The 13,475-nt window shown below is 28.7% G+C and overlaps 1 protein-coding gene across 12 annotated transcripts in view; it reads right to left on the minus strand.

Moving 5' to 3' along the window:
* Nucleotides 1–12,531: 12,531 nt before the first annotated feature.
* Nucleotides 12,532–13,475, minus strand: part of LOC143249246 (homer protein homolog 2-like) — a 262,984-nt gene continuing 262,040 nt past the window's right edge. For all 12 annotated transcript variants that reach the window (XM_076498754.1, XM_076498753.1, XM_076498751.1 and 9 more), the window contains one exon: nucleotides 12,532–13,237. In XM_076498754.1, coding sequence (XP_076354869.1) covers nucleotides 13,052–13,237 — 186 coding nt within the window. In that variant the 3' untranslated portion in view covers nucleotides 12,532–13,051. The remainder of the gene's footprint in view (nucleotides 13,238–13,475) is intronic.

Consider the following 13,475-nt stretch of genomic DNA (forward strand, 5'->3'; position numbering starts at 1 on the left):
GTGCCTATAGTAGTTTAAACTTTAAAGGACAGTCCTTCAACAATTATTTTTCATGGTAACAAGTGACGACGCTAATTTCGAAGACATCACTACATGGTAATAAAATATTAAACATTACTTCATCAGAATGCTCTATAGATATTTTACATTTTCTTTTCATTGATTCAATTTATTCAGTTGCTTTTGAAGTAATATTTAATTTTGCTGCTGCATTTAAAACTTAAACTTGAAAATCATATCTTGCTTGGGTTAAACAGATATTACAGCAATTATGTAAAAAGAAAATATGGTCTTATAGTCATGAAATGTTTGATGGTATTAGAAACATAGTTATTGATTTTGCTCTTTCTATCTTCAACGGTACTAATTTTTTATCTAAAATGATGGTGTAGCTTTGGTTTCGAGATCATCAACTCATTTCTTTCACTATGAAAACAATGGCCGAAGAATTGTACTTCTTGTGGTAAATCTATTTATTTTTATCAGTATGTTGATGACATTCTTGTAGTTTTGATGGTTGTAAACGAATGAGTCGGTTATTAGAAATATTTCAATAGTCAATATGATAGTATAAAGCCCACTGTAGGAAATCAAATGTATCATCAACATGCTGTCATGGATACATTAGTGCCTAACAATGAAGGCAAATTTAAATGTGAAGTCATAAAAAGACATTTTTTGGTTTATATTTTAACTTTGGTAGCTCTGTTTTGATTAGTCATAGTTATAATATCACTAGCAAGTAACATTATTACCATAAATAACTTGGAAATATCATTTTTTTAAAACTAAAATAGCTTTCGTCAAAATATTTCAGACAACATTATACATGATTAATTAGTGAAGTCAATGTCTCTAAATAACAATTCTTTCAAACCAACTAGTATTAATGACACTGCATAGACAACTACAAACGTATCCCATTTGTATATATTTTTGGCTTACTCAATTTTTGATCAAAATTGTTGTCATTTTTTTCAAAATTTTCTATAAATTTTATCCTCCTTCTTTTAAATTCCACCCTTTTTTCTTTACATTTTGTAACATTCTTTCTGAACTTTATTTTTCTTTACATTTGTAACATTCTTTCTGAACTTTACGTTTTTACTTGTATCCTCCAATTGATTTTCTGTATTTTTCTTGTTTCAACTATTTCACCATTTCCATTTAATATTTTATCTATCTGTGAGCGGTTATCGTCATCTTGAAATTCAGTCTAGATTTTATTTTTACTAAAATAATCCCACTCCTTACATAAAGGTTGTTAGACATTCTGTTATTGTTCGGATTCCTTTGGATTTTTCAGGTAGTTACAGTTGTTTTTAGATAAAAATCTACATAATGTGTTGTCCTTTCTGTGTCCATCAAAGATAAAAAAAAATGCAGTTTTTAGCATTATAAGCTCACAGACCCACCATCGGGACATTGGGAGCAGAATTAGCAGTAGAAAATGCAAAATCCTGTCCACCTAATGATAATGAAAATATTTTATCTCTGCAGTTATAAGTTCCACAAGTCAGTTTAAATAACGTTTTGTGACAAGTATATTTTCACAAAACTGCAGTTGACGCTAACATAACAATTTGCTTGATAATTTCTCTCATACGTTACGACACTTCTTGTATTTTTCTTCGTTGAAACACACAGAATTTTACAGAAGCGACATAACTGTATAGCTAACTGACAGAAACAAACTACTGAATAACAAACTTGCTAACTCAGTACTCGATTATCAACTGTAATAGACTCATAAATCAATAACATCTGTAATCTAATTCGCGTTTTACATTGTCCAAATCGTTTCCCACACTCCTGTGAAAATTCACTATAAGTCACACATTTGTGATGCCATATAAAAGAAACTCTCTTTAACAAAATAAAAATAACGGAAAATAAGTCTGAATTAATATCCATAACCTGCAAGAAATTGTCTATTATGTTCACAGCAAAATCTAATCTTAGACGCTATGGAGTTTCACAAGGGGACATCAACTGGAAAATTTTAAGTTAATAAGTTAAGATTATTTATTACAAAGTAATTAATTTAAAAATTAAGAAACCTTTTGATCAAACACAGGTTATAATTGTGTGGTCCAGGTTCTTTCAGTTTTAAGTTATAGTTTTTGTGAAGAAGGTATTTTAATAAATATTGGTTAGTCGTTCACCTTCGCACCCCGCTAGTACAGCTGTATGTCTCCGGATTTACAACGCTAAAATCAGGGGTTCGATTCCCCTCGGTGGGCTCCACAGATAGCCCGATGTTGCTTTGCTATAAGAAAAACACACAAACATTCTCGTTAACCTTCTGCCATTTTTATCAACTTTGTTATCGAAGGTGTAACAGTGGTTCTTCTTGCTCTAACTTTTGTTTTTTAAATAATTTGTAATTGGTTCCTGGCTTAGACTCAAGTAGGTTTTATGATACCTTTCGAGTTTAAGCAAAGTTGTGATTTTTTTCAAAGTTCAATGACACAGTCATTGAAATTTCTTGATTAGTTATTTGTATGGGCTGTTACTTTGATATATTCAATTCGGCAGTTGTAGTTGTTGTTTGTGCACAAAGCTGCACGATGGGCTATATATACCCTGCCCACCACTGGTATCGAAACCCGTTTTTAGAGTATTAAGTTCGTAGAAATCCCGCTAAAATTGTATTAAAATTTCTTAAAGCTGAATCTAATAATAGGGGTTTGATACCATTATCAAATTTTAGTATTTAAACAAATAAAAGCAGGATTAAAATATCTTACTTCGAAGGAAGTGACACAGTGAACAATATTACCAACACACTTCGTCTAATTATGTTTAATATTATCAAAATAAGTTCATTAATACTTTTTTTTTAATCAACATCGAAACATTTCTTTTATAATTTCGAGTTACTTTTTTTTTTAATTTCGCGCAGAGCTACACAAGGTTTATCCGCGCTATATGTCCCTAATTTAGCAGTTTAAGACTAGAGGGAAGGCAACTAGTCATCACCACTCAACGCCAACTCTCGGGCTACTCTTTTATCAACAAATAGTGGAATTGACCGTCACATTATAACAACCCCACGGCTGAAAGGGCGAGCATGTTTGATGCGACGGGGATACGAAATTGCGACCCTCAGATTACAAGTCGAACGTCTTAACGCACCTGGCCATGCGGGCCTTCGATTTCCTAACGTCTAATCAATCACTTTATCTGGTAAATCGGGAGCAAATTACAGGCCTGGCAACGCCACGTGGGTTAGGGCATTTGACTTGTAATGTGAGGGTCGCGGGTTCGAATCCCCATCGCACCACTCCCCTCTTCGTTGGTGAAAGAGTCGCCCAAGAATTGGTGGTGGGTGGTAATGACTAACTGCCCTTTCGTCTTACACTGCTAAATTAGGGACGGCTAGCGCAGATAGTCCTTGTGTAGCTTTCCGCAAAAATCAAAAACAAAAAATAGAATTAAAGAATATTTCTGAAATAAAGAACCCCTATATGTTACTGTCATCTAGTGGCCAGTACATTTCCTCGTTAATTTATTAAAAATGTAGTACTCTTTAAAGTTGAAACTACTTACTGAATACATCGATAAAGAGTAACATCAAAATTGATAAAAAGTAAACTAGATCTTAATAGATACACACAACTACTTTTATTTATACTGTTAAAACTGCACGGCATACAAGTGATACAAGCACGCTGAGATTTGAAAGTACATAAATGGTAAAAACATTTTCATATAATTGCAAGTTTTGTTTCGAAGTTTCTTTCGTCCCTGTGAAGATGATAAACAGTTTAATCTTGTCATTATAAATAAAGTAATCTAAATAGAATCGTTTAAAATTAAGTTTTGAGGGTTTCGTTTAATAGATATTTATGTAAGATTATACACACACACAACTACTAACCAAATACAGTTTACTTTCACATAATGTGGTGTTTTACCTGATGTTATCCAATTATTCATGTGGAATTTCAAATTAATTGGTTAAATTTTTAAAAATTAAATTGGGATGCTTTAGGTGTATCGTATTTATTCGATTATACGTTTATCAAATATACGAGTTTAATTGTTCTATTAGTTACGAGTTATTTCCTCCAGATGAGTTTTCTCTTTTCAGAGGCAAGCTGTTTTAAGTTTTTGCTTTGTTTCTGAAAGTTTGGCTGAAACAATCAAGAATAGAAGGTATGAATAACATTTGTTACAGGCTTTATTGAAAGACTTAATTGCACTCCATTCGAAGATTTGCATGTGCACAAAATAATGCTAGTTTAATTACTTATGCAATTTTCGTTTACTTTTATTTTTGCTATATCTGCAATCGTAAATAGTAGCAACAAAGAGATATAGCTGTCCCCACCTACCGTCACACATTCAAAATATGTTGTAAATAATGAAATTGTGGTTAAACACCCCTTTTTTAAACAAAAATCAACAACAAAAAATCTTAATTTAAGAAATGGAGATATAAAATATATGCCGAGTAATGAATAATATTTCCAAGCATATGATATAGAAAACCAAACACCTGGTAAATAAAACTATTATCAATTCACATATTAGACGTATTAAATACTTATCAAATAAAACATTATAATATTTAACATATCAGGTATTAGATGAACAAACAATTCTATTTCAAACGTACAACATTAGATAAATTACTTAAATAAAATATTATGATAGATGAAATATTCATTAATATACACTCAAACGACACAATAAAGCAGGTGAAACCTTCAGTAACCACCTGAAACAACAACAAAAACATTAGATGATAATTCAGAATAAAGAATTTTAACATGCATGGTCACAGTGTTTACCAACTGCTTCCATTCCCATAAAATAAAGTTTAAGAACGTACAGTGTAACTGTTTGAGAACCCATCATGAGAAACGCCGCATGGCAGTATAATAAAGAAACACTTGCCGCATGATAATATAAAAAGTAAACAAAGTCGTGCTGATTCTTCTCATGCATTTTTATGGTCCATTACTTCAATGAGAATAATGTTTATCATAGGACGAAATATAGGACTATATTATTATCAAGTTCACATAATCAAGATTTAAAGATCCCAGATCTGACAAAGTACACTGATAAGATGTTTTTTTCAACAACTTTCGAATTTATTGTTATTATGCAGTTTATTGTGTATAATTACTAAATATGGCTAAGTTGATAGTGAAAGACAACTCTTACCCTTTGGTAACACAAGTCTAAGAAAGGGAGGATGGCATAAATTACAAGAAAGAAACTGTGTAAAAACTATAAGCAGAAAGTACAAGCAAATATGTAAGTTTCTGTTCGTTATCTGAACCCATTTCATACTAGTTCGGTCGCTAGATGTACATTCATATTACTGAGATCTTTGTTTGTAAAATAGAAAAAATAAATAAATTATCCACCATCACCTGTTAGTCACAAAATAAAAACTTTTGGAACACTTTGTGTTTACAATAATGTTTTATTTTCCTTATACCATTAACTTGGATGACAATTCATGAACGAATTGTTAAACTAATTTTACTATTTAATAGCATATCAACGTTATAGTAATTACAACCACAACATTTGATTTTCTGTTTGTACAGCATAGAAGTTTTAATTCTTGGTAACTTGTTTAAAATCAAAATATTTTTCATGCTTTTTAATGTTTAATTTTTTGTGTTTCTTTCCCATTTTAAGTAAGAAATATAATATAGAGTAATTGTTAAAATATTTTTAAAAACAACAAACAAATAATACATGTTTGATGAATATCCTGGATTAAACTAATCATAGGAAATAAATAAATGAAGGGACAACTAAACCCCACTTTCTATTATTATAAGCAATACAACTATCATTTACACAAAATAAAATTACTCCATTTATTTTCAAAAATAATTGTACCTAAAAACATCTGTATCACAGAAAGCAAGTAATACTTAAAAATCTTTAAAAGATAGAAAAACATATTTACAGGAAGCAAATAATTTTACCTTAACAAATTAATGAAATATAATGAAAGCCAAGAATGTGATTTATATAACAATAAAAAATTCCAAAAGCAAATAAATTATCCTTGAGGAAATTAAAACCAATTCTGGTAGTCATTCTGTGCATGTTCTAAAACAACAGTTTATCTCTTATGAAGTTAGAGATTCTGTATTTCCTCTAATTTCTAATCTAAAATAATATGATAATTCATCATATTGAAGTGGAGAAACAAGGCATGAAAACCAACTGGTATTACATTGTGTCAGTGACATAGTGGATCATCATTCTGAATCACGTTTGCAGACTTTAAATCCTTAACATATTAACTATGAAAAATGTGTAAACATATAAACTACACCAACCTCAGTTTCTTTGTTTATGAACATGAGGTTAAATAATGATAAACACTGAAGAATAAACAGGAAAAAAAGCAGCATGTCATTTGAGATGATAAAAGAGAAGAATGATTTAAATCTTCATTGATTCTATACCTAATGTAGTTTTAATGTTAACTTATGAACCAACATTTTCTGATATAAACAAAATATATAAAAATTTCTCAATTTCTGTTGAGCTTAGTTATTTTCACTTAAAAATCTAATAATATTAGAGGCTGAGAATTCAGATTTTTCATCACTCAAGTTCTGTTTAAACAACGTATTTTGTTGATTATTAAATGCAGACTGTTGTTTACTCATCATCGTTTCTAAAGCACCATTTGGTGGCCTTACTGTTGCTCTTACTTATTTGTTTGAAGTTTTACCCAAAGGTAAAAAGAACAATTTTCAAGAATTTGTCAACAGGTTGAAATACAAAAACATTAACTAAAGTTAGTGAAATGTATTACTCAAACCATTTTCTGATAAACATAGACAACTTAAAAAATGTTGGAAATGACCTTTTGCTTTAGAAAACTTGTTTAAAACCTGTACAGTTGGACCTCAGGGGTTAATATAATTGAAAACTTATGTAGAAGATTATTCCTTCTGAAACATAAAGATATACAATTTAATGTAAAATTATCTTAAATCAGAGAATATTTTTTGTTGTTAAGTTCCTGGTTACATTCAAATTCTATGAATAAAGAAGAATTAAAAATACTGAATGTAAGATTCTTCTCATAAGTTAAATGTTTATTCATTGGTAAGCACAGGCGCTTAGTTTTAACTGTATTTTACTTGATCTTATCCATGTTGGTTGGTACACAATACTTTAATAAAATATCATACTTGTTTTAACAAAGTTTGAAGAACTCTCTTTTTTATCCCATTAGTTTTTTTTTCAACTTGAAGAAAAAATTACCACCTTCATTCTAATACATTAAATTCAAAGTATCAAGTCCTTCAGTTTTAAAGCATCATTACAAGTAATTCAATATGGTATACCAATAAGAGGAATCATTTAGAGGCCTTTAGGAGTCACACATAATTTGGTGAGCATCATTTTTTGTTTTTAAAGAAAAAGATTATATATATTTATTTAAAACATTTTCGTGCTGCTGCATTAATACTGACTGTTATAAAAATAATTATTTAACAAATACTTTTGTGATATACATTTTCTTAAGGTTTAGCTGGATAAAATAGTATAACTTAACAGTAGTTTGTAATAGCATACATTTAAATCACATAAGGAGTTTATTTGGTATTCTTTATTAAATAAAATATGTCTCAGTATAATAGTGCCATTAAGAAGTTTAGTTTATGCAAAGTTATATATAGTGGAAATAGTAAATATGCAAAATAAAAAGGAAACTTAATATCATCATGTGTAAGTGAGCGAAAGTGTCAGCAACCACAAAACAATGAAATGAAAATATTTTAAAATGTACAAAGGTAAGAAATGTGAAAAAAACAAAGTAAAAAACCTTTATAGCCATGAGTTATATAACTTCATGACTATATAACTTTTTAACATTTGTTTACAGCATGTTTAATCTTGTGTATTTTTGTATTATGTTTTAAAATATATATATATATATAAAGCTGTGAAAAGAATAATACCAGCACACACATTAACTTATGGCATGATTTTCTTCAGCAGAAGTTATAAAAAAAACATGCTTTTAAATGGATGGATAGTTAGAAGAATGGGCAGATAGATGGGTGAGTAGGCAGGTAAGTAGATATAATTACAGTTGACTTTAGAGGTAGGAGGATCTGCTCACCTAAAGTATTTTGGTAATGTTAGATTTCTTGACATCTATTTTTTTATCCAACATATCATATAAGAACCATAAATACACATAAACACACACACACACACACACACACACACATATACATATATATACATGCATACACATTTATCCTAAAAATTCATGGATGTGACATACATCTGAATGAGCTACATGACATCACTTGCTTAATACTAGATTAATCTGTTTTAAGGATAGGATGAAGTTAGCTTACAATATATCAGAGGCATTGCTAAGTGTTTAAAATATCTGAGACTTGGGTTCATAGGTGCAGGAAACTTTGGCATTTTAATGTGATACTAATCATGAATTTCTATTATAATTTAGCTTGACACCAACTGGGTATCTGGAGCACTGTCAAATAGAATTGGTGCATGAGTCTCATGTGCCAGTGCTTAGTGCACTTCTGCAACACATGTTCTTTTAACACAACTTATAACTGCCATAGAATACACTGAAACACATCACTTAACCTACTTTGATTTTGATAAAATATTCAGCTGTCAGGCTTAATAACTTAACCTTCTGCAACAACATTTTAACACACAGAAAGAGAATAAATAAAATTTTCAAAAACCTTTCTGGACAAAGAGAAAATTACTTGCATGTTAAATAATATATGTTTATGTTCTGGTGCTCATAATGTACATGACAATTTCAGAGTAAATTTCATACACAATATTTTACACTTATTTAAACAGAGGATGAAAACATTCATTGTTAACATAGATTTTATTATCTATAGATGAAATGTGAAAAGATGTAGGATTTATTTGCCCAGAACTTTGGAATGATTTAAATTGGCTTTCATATTTTTAGAAGTTCAGCCAAATAAATTCAAAACACAGTCCATAGAAATTTCAGTTCACTTAAACCAGGACCCCTTTCCAATGTTTTAACAAGAGATATGTTTGGTTTATGAAAATAACAGATTGATAAAAAACTTTAAAAAAATGCCAAACTAAAGATGTTGACCTTATTATATGTTTGATGCAAACAATAAGTCAATGAATTAGAAGGTTTATGTTAAGTACTCATCTTCTTAAAAGAATAAAGCATTCTTATTAATGAACAAAGCCTAGATAAATACAGAAATATGAAAGAAGAAATACATCCTGGAAGTTAAAAGGACTAGAATTAATATAATTATTATATGGTAAACTATCATAATATACATATATAAAGCACTCCGCAATAAGTTATTTTTACTAAAATAGTTAGAATTTTACATCAAAGAAATAAATTTTTCAGAAAATTTCTTACACTATTGTCGGTTAGAAATCTTAGATATTACTTCAATAATTCAGTTCAGAATTTACAGTGACTAGCTGCAATATATATATTAACATATAAGTATTTTTTAATTCTTACATACTTTTAGTTCAGTGCTATATATAACTTTAATATAGTTTATCTTAAGCATTAATCAGTAAGATAAAAATTTATAAAGTATTCATTAATGGAGGTTAACTTTCATTAGGTTCTTTCTTTTGTCTAATTAAAAAAACTCATATTACACTGATAAATAAGGCACATATAATTACATCTGCAAAGTAGAAGAAAACAAATAACTAAATGATTAAAAATATGTGCATCAAAACAGTCTATAAAACAATAAATATCTTGTTGGCTAACAGTGATAGAAAAATTATTACAAGTTGAATAATACTTTAATTTTTGGACCATAATGCTGTAGTATAGTGCTGTTTGTACATGTAAATACAGCATACTGCATGTTTAACATAAATTTATATTAGAGCCAAAAAATAAGTTTTTCATTATTGTTATAAAAACACCTTTCTTAAGGAAGATCACAGTGCTGCCCATATCATGTCCTCTTACAGCTACATTTTTAAAAGGTAAAATAGTTCAGAATCTTTTAAAATATTCTATTTTATCCACTATCAACCAGATATAGATGAAAATGTTTTCATATCTCAAACCTTAATTAAAAACCTATCTAATAGTTGTTCTTAAGTATGCCAAGATGATTAAAAAAAGTTTGAAATTTTCATATTTTTTAAAGACTGAAATTTAATAAGAGTACCTAAATAATGAAAAAGCTTATAATTTATTTAAGTAAATTTTCTTACTGAAAATAAGTCTACATACATCTATGTAGTAGGTGTCCAGCCAAGACGAGTTATTTTATAATGAATAGTTTTCAGATTTTGCAGAGTACAGTTTTTTTTCCAAATATTTAAACTGTTCAATCAGAGTAGAATATAGCTAACCAAATGTAATTAAAAATGCATTATACAGAACAAAATGTGTTTAATATTTTTAAAAGTTAATTTCCCAATCAGAAAATTAACATATAACCAATTTTCATTTAAATTTACCATTCTGTTACTGTGGATTAAATACATGTACCTGTTGTTCTACTATAATCTAATATTTTGTGTTTTCATTTAGTTTATGTTGAAACTCTTCTTAAAACATATTAATTTAGAAGTAAAATATGATTTGATTCTGGAGTGTCTAAAAATGTATAAATTCATATTAGAACCAATGATTACTAGATACATAACTCTACAACCAGCTTCGAAATAACTCTTGACACAATGGCAGAAGATCTTAATTACTATATTGCCCCTAATTACTACCTTGGAGGTATTGCAAACTGCAAAGGAAGTCTGTGGTAGTAATAGTATTTGTGTATTTCTGGATTCTATTTCTTCATGTGATTTGTTGATTTCAATGCTAATAAGTGCATTTGTTTTTCATTTCTTCTAAATTAAAAGTATTTTAATAAAAGTGGGTTATATGTTGTATTACTATTGCTGTCAGAGAAGGTAAACTTTATAAAAAATACTAGGGAAATTGGATAATTAGGGTGGGGGTATTGATTTGGGGCAATATAGTAGTTCATTTTTGTGTTGAATGATTAATTAATAATGATACTATTTTTTGTCTTTATAAAGTAAACCTTCAGCCAGCTGCATGTTTAAAGGCACAACCATCTTCTGTTTGGTCTCTGCTTACATTTTATAAACCCATTTCATTCACTCATTGATTAGATATTAAGGTAATTAAAAGAGAAAATAAATTAAAACGTTGTTATTATTACTTTATATTATTTACTTTATAAAAAGAGATTAAGAAGGTGGAAAATTATTTACATTACAGTTCATCCATACTTTATGCCTCTCCAACGCTTGAGTGAAAAATAGATCCATTCATCTAACTCAAACAGTTGTGTTCTAGCATGTGTTAAGTCTGTTAGGGTTAAGCATGAATATGGTTGTTGACTTTATAATTTTTTTTTTACTGATATCACTGAAAGAAAAATTTTGTTTTATTTACACGTTTACAAACCAATGGTCTATTTGTACTGACATTCATTTTTATAGATCATTAAAACAAAACTTTATTTTTCTAATTACTTGTTCACAAACAATATTAAAACGTCTTTCTGTATTGATTGTCTGTAAACTTAAACTGCTGCATGAGTAACACGATCATAATAATATCTTGTAAGTAAGCAGGAAAATCATTAAAAGGTCCTTAAATATTTGAAGGAGCAATACAGTCAAGATTATTTAATTTATGTGGGTAGTACAATCAAGATAATTTATGTGGGTAGTACAATCAAGATAATTTATGTGGGTAGTACAATCAAGATAATTTATGGGTAGTATCAAGATAATTTATGTGGGTAGTACAATCAATGTGGGTAGTAATCAAGATAATTTATGTGGGTAGTACAATCAAGATAATTTATGTGGGTAGTACAATCAAGATAATTTATGTGGGTAGTACAATCAAGATAATTTATGTGGGTAGTACAATCAAAATAATTTACATGGGTAGTACAATCAAAATAATTTATATGGGTAGTACAATCAAGATAATTTATATGGATAGTACAATCAAGTAAATTTATGTGGGTAGTACAATCAAAATAATTTATATGGGTAGTACAATCAAAATAATTTATGTGGGTAGTACAATCCAAGATTATGTCAATTACATGAGCAATATAATTATGGTCACGCAATTTATGTAAAAAGTACAATCAAAGTCAGGTCACTTATATAGATAATGGTTAGAGTCTATGTGAGCAATAATATCGAAATTTGAGGCTTTATATGATTATATATATGACCACAGTAATTAGTGTTCAGGGTTTTTAAAATATTGAGTGATTGCTTGTTTCATTTAATTATAACTATTAATACAGTTTCCACCCAACACTAAGATTTTTCAAGACAAAATCTCTTTTAGTTACAGTATTCTAACAACTAATGACACAGTATTTAAATAATATCTCTGGATAGTAGGAATTCACATACTTAAAATTTTGTTAAATAGAATAATGTTACATTATTATAATTTGTTGGAGCTAGATGACTGAATTAGTCACAGGCAGTAAAAAAATTATATTATTATATTTATATAAAACTTTTTAGGCAAAATCATGTATTTCTAGAGCTTAGAAAAAAACAGCTAACTTCAAACAATGATCCAGTCACTCAATGCTTTTTAACTTGATATACACAATTCCTAATTTAAGTACAATAAATATCATTCAATATTAAACCATACTTAAATTACCATCTACATGCTGAAAATTACATTTTGATGGTGTTTCACAATTCATAAGTTATACTAAAATAAAATACACAATTTTTGTTCAAATTATCATTAACTGTTTCAAATACCATTTAACCTATAAAATCCACAATGACTGGCAATTTGATGCAGACAAAAACACTTTCCCTAAGATTCATATGTCTTATTCTCTTACAACACATATAAAGTTTTAAATTTCATTTCATTAACAAACAGTGATTGCACTGCAGTGTTCAGAAAAAAAGAACTGAATACCAAAAGTAAATGGTATGATACTACAAAGTTGAAACACTTCTGGACTAAAATCCTGAAGATAATATATCAAGAATACAGAAAACTAGCCAATTCCTGTTGAATATCTTGGAATTCTTGAAGAGTCTGAGCAAGATGCTGGCTCAGTTGTTCAAGTGTTCCTCTTTTGGAGCTATTGGTAGCTTTAGTAGTATTAATTTGTTCTTGTAGTTTTGCAATTCTTGTTTTGAGTCCTTCATTTTCAAGAAGCAATACCTAAATATACAAACATAATTAATACGTTGTGAGTTTAATGCATTTTGCTTTTGGAAGAAAACAAAATATTACAACAATAAACATTTAAAATGGTTCTAAAGAACGTTTTAAATAAGAATTTATTGATACTTTGTTATATTAATTACTTAAACATATACCTCTGATAAAATAATTTGGATGGACTTGAAAACTTACCTTTTTTAAGCAATATTTTGTGTAATTTCTTGATAATATTCAT

This window comes from Tachypleus tridentatus, chromosome 4, assembly GCF_004210375.1.
Source record: "Tachypleus tridentatus isolate NWPU-2018 chromosome 4, ASM421037v1, whole genome shotgun sequence".
NCBI lineage: Eukaryota > Metazoa > Arthropoda > Merostomata > Xiphosura > Limulidae > Tachypleus > Tachypleus tridentatus.